The sequence below is a fragment of the Grampus griseus genome (genome assembly GCF_964374135.1).
Source record: "Grampus griseus genome assembly, chromosome: 3".
Classification (NCBI taxonomy): Eukaryota; Metazoa; Chordata; class Mammalia; order Artiodactyla; family Delphinidae; genus Grampus; species Grampus griseus.
Genome location: NC_139019.1, coordinates 161,009,109 through 161,028,613, shown reverse-complemented (window position 1 = coordinate 161,028,613; position 19,505 = coordinate 161,009,109). Strand labels below are relative to the sequence as shown.

The following is a 19,505-nucleotide window of genomic DNA, read 5'->3' as shown; positions in this document are numbered from 1 at the left end:
GGGTGACAGCGTGGGTGTGGGGCAGCCATAGAGGGGGCACAGAGAGATGGGGGCTCCAGGGGGAACTAGAAGGGGCAGAGGGTATCCTGAGGGGATAGGCAGAGTGTAAAGGCTTCAGGGTCATGAATCAGGAGGGTTTGTTAGGAGAGGTGGAGGGGTCCAAGTGGAGAGGGGGTCAGGAATGTCGCCCCTGGTGAACCGTAGCGCCTCCCAGAGGCCCTGCGTCCGGAAGCCCCGCCTCCGCCTCGCCCCTAAGCAGCTCCGCGTGCCGCCAGCAGGGGGCGCACAGGTGTAAAGAGCAGGCACCTGGCCACACACCTGCGCGGAGCCCGCAGTCCCCCCTCCCCATGCAGGAATGGCGGGCTCCCAGCTGCCGCAGCCGCTTCTGTTGCTGCTGCTGAAACCTGGTGGGAGTTCCGGAACTGCCAGTGTCACCTCTACAGGTAAGAACAGGTAAGAAGGAGATCCAGCTTCCAGGAAGCTGGAGGGGGCATATGGCCTAGCCACACACCTGGCATCTGGACTCCTCCCTTAGGCCACGCTGCTCTGGCACTCCATCCCTCCCCCCAAAAGGGCTGCTCCTTCTCCCAGAAGCAAGGTGGGGAGGTCGTGAGAACAGTGGGAGCACCACCACCCTTCCACCCCCACCCCCAGCCCTGAGGCTGCCAGTTCGGCCACCCCAGCATAGCCTGAGCCAGCGAGAGGCTGGTGAATGCCTCATACCCAGTTTGAGGTTCCGTTTCAAATCTCAGTTTTTCTTAGCCAGACCCCAAAGGGAGAAGTGTGAGGTCCCCAGGACCATGGGGGTGCGGGCGGGAGAAGGGCTCACTTCCTGGTCACTGCGCATCGATGGCTCCCAGAAGAAGTTCTTGGCGCCTGACTTAATTTCTTTCTGCTCCCCTATAAGACAGTTCCCAGGGTGGAGAAGTCATCGCTCTCTCTGACCCATGTCCCAGCCCCAAACCTGGAATATCAGAGTGGAGGCCACCACACGTGAGACTCTTATAGCAGACAAGGGCTTCACTCAGAAGGCACCACGTTTATCCCCATTTCATAGCTCTGGAAACTGAGGCTCAGGCAAGCCGAGCCTCCCAGCCTGTGCCAGACCCAGATTAGAACCAGCTGACTTGGCTCATGCCAGTCTCCTGGTCTAGGAGTCTCTGGGCAAAGCAAACTCCTGGCACAGTGCATAGAAACAGCCCCATTTTACCTTCTGGTCAACTCTCCAGCCGCTCATGAGTGTCTGCTCTGTGCCAGGCACTCAGTAGAGTTTATGTCCTCAACAACCTCCTCCTTGCAGGCCCACTAGTTTTCCTCAGTTTGCTTTAGAAGTTCAACTCCTCAGAGGTCTAGCTTGGCTTGGGGTCCACTGTGGCCCCTGAGTCATCTTCATTTCAGCAGATAACTCTTCTCATCTGTATTCTTCCTCAAATAATGGTGGGAGGCCTTTTGGGGAGGCTGAACTCTTAGTCCTTGACTCCTCGGAGGTCTTTGAGGGGCCTTCTTCCCACTTTCCAGTCACCTGGGGCCAGACTCTCTACCATTCTGAGCCTCAGTTCCCCACCAGTAAAATGGGGATGAAGTCAGGCCAGCGCACCATGCCTCTTCTAGACTCATCTGTCATCCCCGTGGGGCCTGGGAAACTGGACAGAGAAACAGGGTCTGCATGCGGACCCTGCCCCTTCCTGGGGCCAGTGCCAGATATTATTTCTGCATTTCTGCTGCTTGGGGTGAGGCAGGGGAGGAAGCACAAAGATTGGTCCAGGGCAGAGTGGATGGGGTGGGGCAGGGAGTGGTTGATGAATGAACTTGCAAGCAGTTAAGGTGCCCAGCAGCCTGGAACTGGGAAGGAAGTAATTGTGGGGGGGCAGCCCATGAAGTCTTTACCTACCCTCAGCCTGGCCTCTGGCCTCCATGTCTAGGATGGGGTAGAAGCTAGGGAGCAGCTGGAGCAAGGTAGTGGGGGTTCCAGAGTCTGAGAGCCCAGGCCTCTGTGCCCCCCCCATGGGGACCTTCCAGGTGCCTGGGGAAGCAGATTAGGGCTGATCCTCCTTGGGAGCTCAGAGGTGGATCTCTGCCGTCAAACATCACCTTGTACCAGACCTGCGTGAGCTCTCAGAGACTCTGACTTCCTGTGATGTCCATTTTACAGACAAGGAATCTGAGTCCCAGAGGTTTTAAAAGAGTTGCTCAGCATGCTGCTTGGGTTGCAGCCATTCCCCATATCCAGAGATTTCTAGACCCCTGAAGCAAGAGTAAGGGGCAGGGAGGGTCCACCCTGAACTGGAACCCTGGCTGTGGGAGTTCAGATAAGGAAATTCAGACGAGGGCACCTCAGTTTCCCACCGAGCACTCACGTGGGGCACTAAATGCTCCAAGTCTCCCTAAGCGGTGGGTGTCGTCTATCTGACGTAATAGGGAAAGAGGCATCCAGAGGGGAGTCTGGGCCAGGGTCACAAGCCTTGTTCCTAATCATCTTTATCTGACATAATAGGGAAAGAGGCGTCCAGAGGGGAGTCTGGGCCAGGGCCACAAGCCCTTGTTCCTAATCAGCTTCTCCCTGCGCCCCAATGGTGTTTTCTTTTCAGGCGTTACAATCTCAGAGATGGAGAACTTGACTTCCTAATCTCTGACTTCTCCGTCCAGCCACCCCTCCCCTACTTCAGTGGAAAACCACAACAGCCGAGAGAGCCCAGAGACAGGCTCCACCCCCTCACCCTAGCACCCCTAGTTCAGAGGCAGGTTCCATAACCCCCTCAAATTCAGGGGCAACCTCCACCATGCAGCCCATCTCCTCACAAGCAGAGAGACAGTCACCCACTCCAGCTCCGGCTCTCCCAGTTCAGAGCACACCGTCACCTCCCACTCTAGCCCCCTGAGTTCCATCTCCTTGACCACCCTGCATCGGAGCCCCACTCACCCCAATCCCAGCACGGTGCCTTCCTCCGTGTCCCCGGCCACCACTGACGGGACATCCGTGGCCTCTGACCTTGGTGAGTATTGGGACATTTGGGCAGATGGGGGATGGTTGCGGATACCAGGGTGCAGTTCTGAGGTTGGCCACCAGGGGGAGACACAGTCCTAAGAATATGCTGGGAAGGGCCTCTTCTCCCACCCCAGCATCACCTAAACCTCTTCAGACCTTCTTCATTCCAAGCACGTTTTATTAAGCACCTATCCTGTGTCGGGCCCTGTGAGACACAGTTATGTTGGGAGACAGGTTATAAGTAAATTACATATTTGTTTATAAAAGAACAAAGTAGAGCAGGATAAGGGGTTGGAACGTGAGTGCAAAGGTTTTGAAATTTTTAAACACTATTCAGCCAAGGTCTTGGTTTGAAGGAGGCAAAGGAGGGAACCACGCAGGTAGCTAGGGAGAGAACAGCCCAGGCAGTGAGCACAGCAAGTGCAAAGGCCCTGAGGTAGGACTGCGCCTGGTGCATCTGAAGAAGAGTGAGATGGCTGGAATGGGGCGAGTGGGGGTACTAGTGGGGAGCAGTGAGGGTGAGGAAGTTGCAGGGTGTGATCATACAGGGCCCCAGGGGTCCAATAGAGGCCAAGCATTTTCAGAGGGTCTAGAAAAATCTGTCGTTCAAAATAATACATTGTCTCCAAAACATGCAAAGAAGAATGCAAACACGAAGCGTAATAACATTTTGCTTAAAGTCACAGGATATAAACCATCTTCACGAAGTGTCAAATTTTGCACGTATCCTCAGAAAGTCGCTGCATTTGGGAACAGAGTTCTAGGTTGGATTATTTTTTTCACTTTGCAAGAACTCCCAGAAGTGGCCAACAATGGCTGTGGAAACACAGTGAACAAAATTGATTGCTTGTAGACAAATATATTCAAAAGAAAAAGCAAAAAGAAAAGAAAGGAAAAGAAAAACAAAAGTAAAAGAATAAAAATGTGCTTGAAAAAATGGTTACAGCAGAGACTGGAGAGGGAATTAAGCACAGCTTCCTGAGAGGGGACTTAAAAGGCACTGGGCCCTGGTGGGTGTCTCAGCCTTAGAAGGGATGGGGTCTAGGGCTGACTCAGAGCTCCCCTCCAGGTGACACTGGAGCCCCCGAGTTGCACAGGAACCCAGGTGTGGTGGTGGCCGTGTGTCTGCTGGTGTGTGTTTTGCTCATCTGATGTGTGATAATGGCCGTGAGGTGCTGCCACAAAGGCGTGTCTGAGTTCCAGAAGCTGGATGAGGTATCCATGGGGTTGGGGGGAGGCTAGGCTGGGGGGATGGCCCTCCCAAGCAGGGCAGGCCCCTGCTGCAAAGCCCACTGGTGCCTGAACAACCTCCTGTGTGTGTTCCTCCTTCAGGGGCTTGTGAGCTGAAGGTCATCCTCTGCCTGTCACACACGAGTGATCCTCAAGAGGCTGGGATGGGGGGCTTGGATGGGGCTGGGGTGTCTGGAGAGGGGCAAGGCTTTTGGGAATAAAGCCCCTGCTGTTCCTCTGAGGCATCCTGAATCATGGATTCATTTGACAAACATTCTTGAGTGTGTACTATGTGCTGGGGTCACAGTGGGGACCATTTCTCCACCCTTACGGAGCCAACGGTCTCAAGGGGAAAGACTGACGACAGCCAGGGGATCAAGTGACATAATTTCAGATGGCTGAGGGCCAGAAAGTCACAGATTGGGGTTGTGGCTGGATCCCAGGGTCCCATGTGTCCAGGTTTGCAGAGAGGGTAAGGAGGTCTCTCTGGAAGGTGCACCACGAGGCTTGTGGGATCTTAGTTCCCTGACCAGGGATTGAACCCGGGCCTTCGGCAGTGAGAACGCAGAGTCCTAACCCCTGGACCGCCCAGGGAAGTCCCTGGAAGGTGATATTTGTGCCAAGACCTGAAAGGGCGAAGGAGCCACCCTGGGGAAAACCAGGGAAGGTGTCCCAGGAAGCAGGCACGGCAAGTACAAAGGCCCTGTGGTAGGAAAAACTAGGGGTGTTTGGGAAACAACAAAGAGGTGAGCAGGGTCAGAGCTGGGTGAGGGAGGGATCTGTGGGGCACCAGGTGGGCTACGGGAAGAAGTGTGAGTTTTAGCCAGAACACCATGGGGGAGTCTCCAGCCAGCAAGTTCCAGAATCTGACCGGTCTTCTTTCAAGTCTTTAAGAGGGCAGATCAGCAGGGGTAACCAGGAGGCAGGGACAGCCTGTGCAAACGCTTAGACACTGGAAAGGGCCAGAAGCATGCAGAGAACAGGGCGTCAAAATGCCCTCCCCTCCTCGACTCCCACTGTCTCAGTTCTGTTTCCCAGGGTCTGAGCATGGGCGTCCACTCTCTTCCCTCCCATTGTACAGGATGGAAAACTGAGTTTGGGGAGGGGCAGGCCTGGGACTGGGGACCCTGGCGGGTCTGTGGGTTCTTCTTTCTACCCACTCCACCCCCAGGGATTTTCCAGGCTTCTCTAGCAGATTGGGACACCGAGGCTGCAGGCTGGGTCTCGACCGTGTGCCTTGGCCATGACTCCGGCCTGGAGCTGCCCCCTCAAGGCTGAGTTTAACCCACAGTGAGATGGGTGGTCAGAGAGGCTGGGGGTCAAAGTTACCCAGCACATCGAGGTGAAGCCCGCCCAGGGGAGGGTCATGCTCTGATGATTCTTGGGGGCAGAGGGGACAGCAGGGCCTCCCAGGCAGGCAGCAGGTCTGGTGAAACATTAACTCATGGCAGCTTGGGAAGTGGCAATGTCACATGAACCCTTTTCCCCTGGCCACAGCCCTCCTCACCCCACAACCCCTCCTGGGGGCCCCAGGTTCCTGCTGCAGCTCCAGCCCCCACTGTTTGTAGAGAGTGTTGACCAGAGGACCAGAGAGGGTCATCAATCTGCCTGGGGCAGCAGAGCACGGTGGGCAACTTTCCCGGAGCCTCCAGGGACCTCCTGAAGGCCATCTTCAAACTCCTGAAGACATACCTCATGGGCTCTGGCTGTGAAGCCCATGTCCCAGACCCCAAGCTTGTAAAATCCTCCTCTTCTGACCTCAAAACTGCACCTCTCTCTGCCTCTCTGTCTCTCTGCTTCTCTTTCTCTGTCTCTGTCTCCATCTTTCTGTCTCTCTCCATCTCTCTCCCCGTCTCTCCTCTTCTCTCTCTGGCTCCCTCCATCTCTCATAAGCAAACGCTAGAACAATTCAACTTAACACCTGCCCACTCTGGGCCCGCCCCTCGCCCCACCCTCCCTCCCCCTGCAAACACACGTGGTCACTCGCTCCTGGCCACTCTCTCTCACACCTTCTTGGTGACACCCTCACACCCTCCCAGTCGCTCTGCCCCCCACCTCCCGGCTGGGTGTATCCTGCTCAGGCCTGGCGCTCAGACGGTTAAGGGGCTCCACTTGGGCGGGGACCCTGGGCCGCCACTTGGGCAGGCTAAGTCCTCCCCTCCCCTGCTGCCTGCGAGGTCACAGGACTCAGGCAGGACTCAGTGGTGGCAGTGAGCGTCAGGCCTACCCAGGCCTCGCAGAGCTGGTGTGAGTTTGGGGGGTTCTCAAGTAGTGGGCTGGGGTCTCTGCACCCTCCAGAGCTTGGCTGGGAGCTAAATGGATCCCCCATGGGGGCAGGGGACTTCCTCCTGAGGGTCCGGATGCTCCAAAGCTGCTGACTTGGGCAGGGAGCTGGGAGGGGGCTTGGGGAGTATGTCTGGGCACCGAGCCCACTGCCCTTAGACGGAAGCCCCTGCAGAGGACCGGGTGGCTGCCCCACACTGGTGCCTGTGGTCTGGCCCAGGTTACCTTGACTGAGTGTCTGCGGGCTCCAGGAGAGGATGCAGGGTATGGGAGTGGGCTCCCTGTCTGGGGGGGGGCTCTCACAGGAGTACAGCAGGGCTCTCAGAGCCCAGAGGTCTCACGTCCATCTCCCCAGGTTCAGAGACAACTCGTGCTGCCATGAGGCGCAGCAGAACAACGCTCTCCTTCCCGCTAAACGAGGTGAGCAGTGGGGAGAGGGCTGTGACTGAAATGGGGTGCTCTTGTCCAGGCCATGGGGGAGGGGGGGTTCCAGTACTTGGAAACACCCAGAGCTGCCTGGAAACCCACTTACAGATGGGGGAACTGAGGCCCATAAAGGCCACTAAGCCTCGATCCAAGTATCCAGTCCCGGGCTGCAGCCATTGCTTTGGGAGCAGGGGACTGGGGTGGGGGGCATGGGGGAGGGAGGGCGCTAGGGACCCTTTGGGTATGGATGCAAGGTTTTTGATTGCCCAGGGAAAGGGGGCCTGGATGCCCTCAGTCCAGGGTGGGGAGGGTGTGAGGCCAGACATTCGGGGCAGGGAAACTGAGGCAGAAGAAAATGACAGTAGTGAGTGGGGAACTGGGCAGGAGCTGGATCTGAATCCCAGGCTGATGCCTGAGTGGCTGCTAACTTCTCTGGGACTCTATATGCTTGTGTAAAAAAAGGTGGGGGCTAAAATTTTGTGGCTGGAGAGAAGTCAGGGTGAGGTGGGCCCCGGCAACAGGCAAGGTCCCACATGCTTTTAACTCATTGAGTCACGCCCCAGCTGTCTGTGGAAGGAGGAGAAAGATAAGGGTAGTCCCAGTTTATAGATGAGGAAACTGAGGCCCAGAGAGGCTACCTCTCCCTTAAGGTGAATGGTTGAGCAAGATTTGAACCTGAGTCTTTGGGACCCTTGTCTGTGCTCTGAACCCCTGCCATTGAGCTGAGCCCCCAACTGCTCCAACCACCCAGGACAAGCCCTGGCCCCCCTGTTTAATGTGGTGTGTGACCAGGCAGCTGACTCCCTCTCCAAGTCGCACCTTCCTCCTCTGCAAAGTGGGGACCACATTATGCTCCTCCAAACACTCAGTTTACAGCATCAGTCCTTCCACTTGCACGTGGAGTGCCTACTGTGCTGGGCCTGGGAACATGGAGGCTCACAGGCTGGGCAGACAGAAATTAAACCAAGAAAAAGGATAACCTCTGGAGGTGGGTGAATGTGAGTAAGGCTGCCCAGGCCGGGCAGAGAGGGCTTCTCTGTGGAGGTGACTTTTGAGCTGAAGAATGGATGAAAACGAGCAGCCAGCCATGGGGAGAGCTGGGGGAAGGGAATTTCCTACAGAAGGCACAGCCTGTGCAAAGGCCCTGAGGCAGGTTTAAGGAGCAGCTACGACAAGGTTGGTGAGGCTGAGGCAGGTTGAGTGAGGGGAGAAGAGGAAGATGAGAGGTGATGGAGGGCAGGGACTAGGGCACGTGGGGTCTTGGGGGCTGCGGTGAGGGGTGTGGATTGTGATCTAGGGGTGCTGGAGGCCACGGGAGGGTTAGGATCAGTCAAGGGACAGATTTAGGGTTTGTCTTAGAGGCAGGACTTGGGGTTGCAGCCAGAGCTAGCTCATATCAGGATCTCAGAGACAGGAGAGATGGACAAATCCAAAGACAGCTTCTCAGCCTCCCTGCAATCCCTTCCCCACCCATCCCGCCAGGCCTTCTGTCCCCACTCCAGACTCTCAAGGAGGAAAGCAATTAGTCTGGGGTGGCAGGTTGATTAACGCTGCAGCTGAGAGGTCCGGAGGACCCTCCACTCCCCACCTGCAGCTCTGAGAGCCCCCATCCTTACCTTACACTACCCCGGGGGTGGGGGAGCAGCTGGGCTAGATCCTGGGAGTCGGGGCTTGCTGAAGAATCCACCACCCAAGCCCCTGCAGATGCTGTCGACTGCTCCCCCTAGGGCCTGTCTTGTCTGTTTCACCCCAAAACTAGCCAGGCCCCCCACAAGCCCAGTCCCAAACATCAAACTGCCTCCTCTGGCTCCCCCTGGAGGCCATGTGGAACCTGAATTCACCAGATCGTGGTGCTTCCTGCCAAATCTTCCCCATCTAGGTCATGGTGGCCCCACCCATCCAGAGAACTGTGTGACAAGTCACCCATCATAATCACGAGTTACCCTTGAATCTTCTTGAACATGCTATGACTATGGCCCATCTCTCAGCCACCAAAACACGTCCCGCATCCACTCATGGGCCCGACCTTGGCCCATGTCCCACCCAGATGCTGCCCCAGCCTCTATCCTCCCCCAATGGTCCCTGATGCAGACACAGGAGGCTTCTTAAAATCATAAAGCAAGTGGAATCTCTTTTTTTTTAAATTTAATTTTATTATTATTATTATTATTTGCGCTACACGGGCCTCTCACCGTTCTGGCCTCTCCCGCTGTGGAGCACAGGCTCCGGACGCGCAGGCTCAGCGGCCATGGCTCACAGGCCCAGCCGCTCCGCGGCATGTGGGATCCTCCCAGACCGGGGCACGAATCCATGTCCCCTGCATCGGCAAGTGGACTCCCAACCACTGCGCCACCAGGGAAGCCCCTTTTTTTTTTTTAATTTTTAAAAACTCATCGGGGGCTTCCCTGGTGGCTCAGTGGTTAAGAATCCGCCTGCCAATGCAGGGCACACGGGTTCGAGCCCTGGTCCGGGAAGATCCCACATGCCGTGGAGCAACTAAGCCCGTGCGCCACAACTACTGAGCCTGCGCTCTAGAGCCCGCGAGCCCTAACTACCGAGCCCACGTGCCACAACTACTGAAGCCCACGCGCCTAGAGCCCCTGCTCTGCAGCAAGAGAAGCCACCGCAATGGGAAGCCTGCTCACCGCAATGAAGAGTAGCCCCAGGGCTTCCCTGGTAGCGCAGTGGTTGAGAGTCCGCCTGCCGATGCAGGGGACACGGGTTCGTGCCCCGGTCCGGGAGGATCCCACATGCCGCGGAGCGGCTGGGCCCGTGAGCCATAGCCGCTGAGCCTGCGCGTCCGGAGCCTGTGCTCCGTAACCGGAGAGGCCACAACAGTGAGAGGCCCGCGTATCGCAAAAAAAAAAAAAAAGAAAAAGAAAAAGAACAGTAGTCCCAGCTCGCTGCAACTAGAGAAAGCCCACGCGCAGCAATGAAGACCCAACACAGCCAAAAAATAAATAAATTTATATAAAAAAAAACCAAAACAAAACTCATTGGTGTTTATTTACTTACTTGTTTTTGGTTGCATTGGGTCTTCGTTGCTGCGTGCAGGCTTTCTCTAGTTGCGGTGACTGGGGGCTACTCCTCGTTATGATGCGCGGGCTTCTCACTGCGGTGGCTTCTCTTGTTCTCTTGTTGAGCACGGGCTCTAGGTGCGTGGGCTTCAGTAGTTGTGGCACACGGGCTCAGTAGTAGTGGCTCTCAGGCTCTAGAGTGCAGGCTAATGTGGCGCATGGGCTTAATTGCTCCGCGGCATGTGGGATCTTCCGGGACCAGAACTCGAACCCGTGTCCCCTGCATTGGCAGGCGGATTCTTAACCACTGCGCCACCAGGGAAGTCCCACAAGTGGCATCTCTTGAAAGCTCTCAATCCACTCCCAGAACCACCCCTGAGGTCCCACATCAATTCCCCACCAACCCACCTCCCCGCACTCCGCTCCGGCCTCCCCTCACTGTTCATCAAACCACACCAGCTTGTTCCCACTTCGGGGCCTTTGCACATTCTGTTCCCTCTGCCAGGTATGCTTTTTCCTAGTTCTCTCCTGGCCAGCTCCTTCTCCTCTTTCCAGTCTCAGCTCAAAGTCATCTCCTCAGAAGGGCCCCTAACTACCCCTGAGCAATATTACTGGCCCCTCCCCCAATCACTCTCCAGGCTCTAACATAGTTTAATTTTCTTTCCAGCACCATACGAATTATCTTTTTGTACTGAATGCATAAATGAATGAATATACATGTGGGCAAGTGGTTTTCCCATCTGGAACTCAGTTTCCTCAAGAAGAAAACAGACAGCTGACATCTCAGTGAGCCTCCTGTTCTGGGAGGGGCCCACTGTCTCCATACACCCCACCCTCAGCTTTCCCTGCGCATCCTCCCGGCTGCCAGGAATCCTCCCTGGGGAGGTCTAGGATGGAACACTTCGATTTTCGCGTTAGAATTCAGGCGCCCTTGGGAGAGGGTGGTGATGGTAGTGCTCGAATGGGGTGTGTGTCAGGGAACAGTCAGGTATCCTAGGTCCTAGGAGGAGAAGATTCGTGCAAAGATTTGAAGGGAGAGGGGGAACATGAGCCGCCCCCAGCTGTGTGACCCTCAGCAGGTCATTTCCTCTCTGAGCTTTAACATCCACCTCTGTGATATGGGAATAAGAAGATCCACCTCACAAGGAAGGAAATAAACATAGTAGAGGTTCAACTGATGTCCCCTTCTCTCATCTTCTTCCCCACCCCCCTACCCTGGCTCTTCCCTGATTAGCCTTGTGGTCTTGGACCTCAGTTTCCCCATCTGAATGTTGAGTCTGATGGTGGAGACAGACTCACTTGTGAGGTGCAGGGGCAGAGCAGGAGAAGGCTGGCTCTGAGCTCTGCCTCTCCCATGTTTGTTCCTTTGACTCCCATTCCTACCCCCATGGCTGTGGGTTCCAGTTTTGGTGCCACTGCCTGGGGTCAGCACTGCGGACAGCTCCCAGCCTACGACTGGCCCATGCCGGCCGAATCCTTTTCTTATCAACAACCCCAAGGAATCTGTTTGGATTTCATCACTGGTTCACAGATGGGGACACTGAGGCATTCTTGGTCTAGACCACATGGCATGGATTGAATCCAGATCTGTTGGGCTGGAGAGCGCACACTCCCGACTCATCAACTCATCCCGATTCTGTTTGAGTTTTAAATGTCCCAAGTGTTTACCCAGCACATGCTTGCAAACACCATCTCATTTAATTTTTCCTGTTAAGTCCTTCCTTCAAGAAATGAGTCACCAAAGCTCAGAATTCAGAATCCCATCTCCTCCATTTACTTACCAACGGCAACCTTGAGCAAGTTACTTAACTTCTGAGCCTCGGTATTTCTTGTTTGTACGATGAGGATAATTGTATAAAATGGTCTCGTTGTGTTCTTGTGAGCTGACCCATGAGGAACCCTTAGAACACCACTTATCTGGAGTGAGTGTACAAGAAAGATTACCTATTGGTACTGCCATTATTCACTTGTTTACTTATTGCATATCTTATTTTTATATTTTAATAAATAATATACTATGCTAGAATACAATTACAGTGCGTATTATTATAATAACTGGCCATATATTATATAATGTTATAAACAATGAATATACTGTGTATTAATTGATTGATAAATAAGTATTTTTGCAAAGCCTACTGTGGGCCAGGCATTCTTCATATCCTGCAAAGGTGAGATCCACATCCCCATTTCATAGATGAGGAAACTGTGGCTCAGAGAAGGAAATTCATTCAGGGAATAAGTAGGACTGAGATACACAACTCTCCGGGTCAGTCCAGGAATCTGGGTGAGGGCGTCTCAGAGTCTCATGGTCCCCAGGGTCCCAGAGAGGTCTCATGCCTGGGAACCGGCTCATATCTTGTCACTCTCTCCCCAGTCAGTCTGGGAGTCGGTGGATTCTGGCTTGGCCCCCATGAATCCCCTTGGCAGTGGTGTCATCCGGAGGTGCTTCTCAGGGACCCCATTGCTGCCACCACTGTCGAGCCGTCTCGGGACCACTGGAGACGTGGAGCCCAGTGCCTGTGTGGTGTTCAACATCGAGGCTGGAGGGAATGAGCAAAGCCACAGCCTGGCCCCAGGCAGGTGAGGAGGCATGTGGGGGGTCAAGAGGCCCTGTCCCAGGAGAGGGAGAGTACTCTGTCTAGCTGAACCTTTCTTTAACTTGTTCAGCAAGCATTTATTAAGCACCTACTGTGAGCCAGGCTCTGTACTGGGAACACAGCCGTGGGTAAGTAGGTGTTCACAGGGAGATGGTGGAGATAGACTCACACTAGCTGGAGAGATCAGGGCAATGTGGAAACCCAGAGGAGGCTTCTGACCCAGCGCGGGGGGGTGCAGGGGTGGGGGAAGGACTGGTTGGAAGAAGTGACATCTAGGCTTAGCCTAAAGGATGAAGAGAAGTCAGCCAGGAGGAGCACAGGGAAGTGTGTGCCAATTAGAAGAAACAGGATGTGCAAGGTCTTGGACGCAAGAAGATCAGGTGCACTGCGGCTGGAGGGTAGGAGGGGAGCCTGGGGAGGTGGGCAGGGGCTTGACCACACAAGACTTCATGGGGTGTAATGGGGAGACATGGGTGGGTTTTCAGGGGTGTGAGATTGGCATTTAAAAAACTTCCCTGTGACTGCTGTAGGAAGAAGTGTCAGGAACAGGAGTGGAAATAGCTGGAGCCCAACGAAGAGGCCTGGGCAGTGGTGCTTGGACCAGGACAGGAGCCATGGGCTAGAGAGAAGTAGGTTATTTTTGAAGTAGACACATCAGGCATTGGTGGACACCAGCAGGGGGTGAGAGAGAGCGGGGACTGGTATGGGCAGCTCTTGGTCGTTGACCCTTCACATGGGACATTTCTTTTCATCCTCGCAACAATGCCAAGAGGTGGGAACACCATCATTATCCCCATTTTCTGGAATAGAAAACAGGGTTGTGGAGGGAAAGTGCCAGCCAGCCAGTGACAGAGCCCACATCTCCCACCACTGGACCAATTTGTCTCCCACTGTCAGCTTTGGAGGGTAGGGGACTGAGCCATATGTAATGGACAGAGAGAAGCAGTTTGTTTCGCATCACCCAGCAAGATGTGGTAGTACTGGGGCTGGAGCTCAGTCTGCTTGAATCCCTGGCCCAAGCATTTTCTATTCCTCCAACTTGGGGACATAACTGGGGTAGAGGGTAGACAGTCTTCATGGGAAATAGCCTTGAGAACTGGGGTAGAGGGTAGACAGTCTTCATGGGAAACAGCCTTGAGAACTGGGGTAGAGGGTAGACAGTCTTCATGGGAAATATCCTTGAGATGTCCTTGTGAGCTCTCTGCTCCCAAATGGCTGCAAATGCTTCCCTTCCCCAGCCACACCCACCTTCTCAGCCCTGCTCTTGTCCATGTCTACTTCTGTTAACCGTGATCTAAAATATTCTCGCCCTCCCTTTGCCACTTCCCAGGAAATTACCCCTGAGATTAGAATGCCTTGTGGGCAGGGCCTTGAGTTTCTAGAACTGTGGAAGGGAGGGGCAGGCCTGGGATTTGAGGGCAGGAATTGTGACTGTGAGGTGGGGCCCAGGGTGTCACAGGGCAAATGAGATCCTACCATTTCTGCTGAGGATCTGGGTGTCAGTGTGGCTATAAATAAGTGCCCCTCTCTACCCACCCCCACTGTTGGCAATCCCAACCAGAGGCAGCTTCTGTGTGCCCATCCCAGGCATTGGAGAGCCCTGCCACAGCCCTCCCCCGTCTCTCTTTACATCCCGGATTCCTGCCCTGCGTGTATGGGCGTTTTAAGGTCCCAGAGAGACCCCATCTGGGGCTGAACCACTAAGCCTACCTTCCTCAGCAGAGGCTGACATCTGTGCCTACCACTGAAGACCTGAGCCCTTGACTCTGCTTCCAGACTCGTCTTTGCTACAGTCATGGGGGAGGGTTGAGGACCCACCACTGCTTTCAGCACCTCCTGGGCAGTCTGCCCTGCCTTTCAGAACCGACAGGTCGCGGACAGCTCCTCTCTGTCTCAGCCACCCGGAGCTCCTGAATCTACTGCCTTCTTTCCTTTCGGCATCAGGAGTCGGGGCAGTGCCTTGGTGTTGGGGGTCTCCAGAGCCCCTGTTTTCTCGCTCTCCATTCAGCAGCAATCGGGAGGACAATTTCTGTCTTCACTCCAAGTCCATGTCTTGATCCTATTTCGTTCAGCACCAGAAGGGACCTCAGGCCATCCTTGGCGCTGGGGATCTCCCCAGATCCTGTCTTCAACCCTCACTCCCAAGTTCTTCTTCCCCTGCTATCTATCCTTCAGCACCCTCTCAACAAGGACAGCTCCTCGGTGTCAGCCCCACCTTGAGCCCCTGGGTCTACCTTCTCCCGCCTCAGCACCTCCGGCGCGGACAGCTCCTCTCTGTCTTCTCCACCCCCGGCTCTGGCCGGACCCGGGCTCAGACACTTCGTTCCCGGGGACCGCTCCCGCGCCCTGCTCTCTGCCTGCTCCCCCGCTCGGTCGCATGGAGACCCCAGGGGTCCAAGAAGGGGTAGAGACATCCCGCGAGCTGAACCGCGCTCGCAGCCGCCAAGGCATAGCCAGGGCTCCGATGCACCTGTGGCGGCAGCCCCGGCACCCCATCCTCATCCAGCGGCGCTTCCACTCAGACCCGGACAAGTCTGTGGGCCGCAGGGAGCGGGACCTGAGCCCGCGGCCGGCGCTCGAGAAGTCGCTGCGCTCCTGGCCCTCCTCCTTCCACAGGCGGTAGGTGGGCGGGGGCAGGCCCCTCCCGCGGAGTGGGGGAGGGGCGCGCAGGGCCTGGCGGGAGTAGGGGAGGGTCTTTGCTTTTCCAGGGGCGGGGGTCTCTGCCTCTTGGCTGAGGCTGGCGCTTTAGAGGAGGGTGGAGCTGGGGGGTGGCAGTGCCATGATCGCTTATGGGTCTGTGTGACCTGGTGTGCCCAAGTGCCGTTGCATCCGAATGCGTGTGAATCTGAGCAGTTGCGACCCCGTGTGTGCTCCTATCTGTTGTGTGAGTGTCCACAGCTGGCTGTGTGTCTGTGGGTGATGGGGATGTGTTCAGGTGTGTGTATACCAGTTACCTACGTGCTTGGGTGTTTCCCCTTGTGGTGCCCGTGTGTGTGGCTGGGCGCGACTGTCCTCCCTCTGATCCAGTTCGGTGTCCAAGGGCCCTCCAGACCCTGGAGTGTCCTCGGGTGTTTGTGGGTTTGTGGCCACGGCAAGCATTTCAGGGGAGCTTGGGTTGGGTATATGAGAGGGCCAGGGCAGGCTGTCTGCTGTGCTGGGGGAGGAGCCTCCTCTGTGGCGTGTCCACACACACACACGCACACACTCACGTGTCCCCTGCTGTCAGAGGGAAGCCTCTTGGGAAGCCTGAGCACAGGATGTTTCTTCCACACAAGAATGAGGTGGAGAAGAGGGGAGTAGAGGTGGGGGAGGGGCTGCTCCCGTTTCATATAAACTGAGGGAGGGGGGCAGAATAAGACAAAGACAGAATAGAAACACAGAAAAACAGGGGCCTTAGTGGGGTCAGAGGGGTCTCAGTGCCACCAAAGAGCAGGATCCAGGAGTCCCAGGCCCTCCTTGGATGGGAGGGGGAGCTAAATCAGGCCAGATCTAGAGCCCTGGGTTTGAGGCCAGGCTGAGCGACCTTGGGTGAGTCGCTTTCTTTCCTCTCTGGACTTTTCTCCTGCCTTGGTCCCTGGACCTCCCGGGGCCACAGACTTCTTGATCAACAAGCCTGGCCTAACACCCCAGCCTGGCCCTCCAGCAGCCCTGGCTGGTGTCTGGGGCAGAAGGGCCCCACAGCCCAGAAGGGTTGGAGCTTTCCTAGGTGACCCAGCAGGCCCCTTGCCTCCACCCTCCAGCCCTCAGCTTCTCCTCCCCTCTCTCCCCGTGACTCATGACTTTCCATCTTCAAGAAAGAACAAACAGAGACTAGGTTTGGGCCCATCTCGGGGGAGAACCACGTGGCTCTGGAAGGCAGGAGTGGTGGATTGTGTTCCTGTGAGTGTGTGTGTGTGTCCTGCCCATGCATATACGTGCTGATGTGGTGGGAGAGGCTCAGCCTTCAGGGAAGCTAGGTTCAAGGCCAATGTTCTGTGCACTGCCAAGCAAGCGGTGGTGCTTCCCTGAGCCTGTGTCATCAGTGAGATGCAAACACAAACCCATAATTTCTGCATTTTGTCATGCACGGTCTGTGCCAGAGCACGGTCCTCAGCTGTGGCCCTCCTCCCCAGTACCCCGGGTGGATCACATGGGTCTGGGAGGGTCTGAGCATCTTGTTCAGCAAGCATTTATTTAGCAGCTACCATGTACCAGGCCCTGTACTGGGGCCACAGCCCAAGGGCAAGCAGGTGCTCATAGGCTAAAGGTAGAGACAGACTTATACCAGCTGGAGACAACACAGAGTGATCTGTGCTGTGATGGAGAGAGATCAGGGTGCCGTGGGGCCCAGAGGAGGCTTCTGACCCAGCTTTTGGAGGTAGGGGGTGAGGAAGGACTGCTCGGAAGAAGAAGACATTTAAACTTAGCCTGAAGGGTAAAGAGAAGTCAGCCGGGAGGAGTGCAGGGAAGGGTATGCCAAGCAGAAGGAACAGAATGTGCAAAGCGTCAGACTCAAGAGGATCAGATATATGAGGACATGAACACAGATCAGTGTGGCTGGAGGGTGCGAGGGGAGGCTCTTATTCATCTCACAAACATTTACTGAGCACCTACTGAGTGCTGGGCACTGAGGGCACAACTGGGAGCAAGGCAGACCTGGTCCTGCCCTCAAGGGGCTGGCAGGTGAGGCAGACACAGATCAAATAATCAGGACAGTAAATGTGAAATTGTACCCATGAGAGGAGGGTGTTCTGAGAATATTTATTTTACTTGGCTGGTCACGGAGGGCTTCCTGCAGGGGGTGACGCTTCAACTGTGACCTGAAAGACAAAAAAGTTAGCAGGGGGGACTTCCCTGGTGGCGCAGTGGTTAAGACTCCGCACTCCCAGTGCAGGGAGCCTGGGTTCGATCCCTGGTCAGGGAACTAGATCCCACATGCATGCCACAACTCAGAGTTCGCATGCCACAACTAAGGAGCCCGTGAACCGCAACTAAGGACCCGGTGCAACCAAATAAATTAAAAAAAAAGTTAGCAGGGGAAGAGCCTTCAGGCAAGGGCATGGGATAGGAATGAGCCTGGATGCTTTGAAAAACAGCAAGTGGGGAGGGGATGATGAAACTGAAGCAGAGTGAGCCAAGAGGAGTGTGCTGGGGAGGCCGGCAGGAGTGAGGCCACACAGGCGTCCAGGGAGGTATGGATTCAGAAGTGAGGGCAATGGAGAGCCACAGGAGGACCTGGAGCAGAGGAGGGTGAGATCTGACCCATGTGACCATCTGCACATGTGACTCAGCCTCCACCCTCCTCTCTCTATCTAGATTCTTCAAAGGGAGACTTTCCCGGTTGTCCAGTGGTTAAGACTCTGCGCTTCCGAGGCAGGGGGTGCGGGTTTGATACGTGGTCAGGAAACTAAGATCTCACATGTCCTGGAGTGGGGCCAAAACTTTTTTTTTTTTTTTTTTTAGAAAAACAGAAAAAGATAACTAGATTCTTCAGGCGGACGTGGGCAAGTCATCTCTCCTCTCCAGACAGACTCATACCAGCTGGAGACAACACAGAGTGATCTGTGCTGTGATGGAGAGAGATCAGGGTGCCGTGGGGCCCAGAGGAGGTTTCTGACCCAGCTTTTGGAGGTTGGGGGTGAGGAAGGACTGCTCGGAAGAGGTGACATCTAAGCTTAGCCTGAAGGGTAAAGAGAAGTCAGCCGGGAGGAGTGCAGGGAAGGGTATGCCAAGCAGAAGGAACAGAATGTGCAAAGCGTCAGACTTATGGTATACTTGTCCATAAAATGGGTGTAACAGCACCCACCTCCTGTCTCACGGGGGCCACCTGGTGGCAGAGGAGACAAGTGCTTGCCCAGGGAAGAGGCTCAAATAGGGGAAATTGAGACACCGAAATGTTAAGGACATTAGAGGCTGCTGGGCACCTCCTCAGGTCACATAGCGTGCAGGGACAAAGTTAGGGTGAAACAAAGTCACGTCAACCCCTCCTTTGGCCTCTGCCCCTTCTTGAGTGAAGCTTGGGGTCATCTCCCAGCGTCAGGCAGGCCAGGTTTTGAATGCTGAATCTTGGCTGTGTGGCTCAGTTTCTCCATCCAAAAAGCTATTGATAATGCATTACCGTTAATACTGGTTATAAAGTATTTAAAGTTGAATCTATTAATGAAACATTAATATTAAAACTATTGATAAAGCATTAATGTCAGAGTAGCACCTGGGACTGCAGAGGAGATGGAGCCATTGGGAGAGGCTGGGGAGGCTGCCAACCTAGGCTTGAATGACCTCAGGCAATGAGCACACCTCTCTGTGCCTCGGTTTCCCCATCCACAAAATGGGAATAATAGTCCCCACTTTATAGAGTTGCTCTGAAAATAAAATGACTTTTACATGCACAGCCCTTGGCTCAGCACCGGGAGAGCAAGGAGTGCTCAGTTCGTACCCATGTGTTTAGCCTTAACCTTCCATTTTATGTTTGTGAATTCAGGAGAAGGACTGCATCTCCTCAGTCTCTCCTTGGGGATATGAGAACGCTGTGAGTCTCCCCCATGGGGCTGAGGTGGTGTCAAGGCTCCTTGGACCCAGCCCCAGTCTCTCCACTAGACTGATCCTGGCGGCCTCTATCCCCTGGGGACAAGCTATAATTAGGTATAGCCACAGCAGCTACAGATGGTATTTTTGTCTTGGGGACAGAGTCTGATTCCCACCAGGTGTCCGGTTGCAGGGCCACAGGGACAGAAGGGGGTTCCCAGCCAGACCCTTGAGACTCTCTGTCCTTCTGAGCCCCAGTGTGACTCCTCTGTGAGCCTCCGTTTTCTCATCTATGCAACGGGGACCATAGTATGATTGAGATGTCAGGGGAGGGTCAGGGTCTCACCACGGAAGCCCTGATCTCCCGAAATAGTATCTCACATCCCCCCAGGATTGCCAGAAACCTGGGTGGCATTTGTCTGGGACTCCCAAAACTAGTGCCGTCCCCTGGGGCAAGGC

General features: G+C 55.1%; 1 protein-coding gene across 1 annotated transcript; it reads left to right on the top strand.

The window, feature by feature from the left end:
* Nucleotides 1–355: 355 nt before the first annotated feature.
* CIST1 (colon, intestine and stomach enriched 1) lies at nucleotides 356–14,599 on the top strand (the record flags this gene model as incomplete). Its single annotated transcript, XM_082650382.1, is given in 8 exon segments — nucleotides 356–443; nucleotides 2,634–2,710; nucleotides 2,712–2,813; nucleotides 2,816–2,993; nucleotides 4,056–4,135; nucleotides 4,139–4,201; nucleotides 12,320–12,525; nucleotides 14,551–14,599. Coding segments are annotated over 8 exon segments (843 nt in total).
* Nucleotides 14,600–19,505: the final 4,906 nt, after the last annotated feature.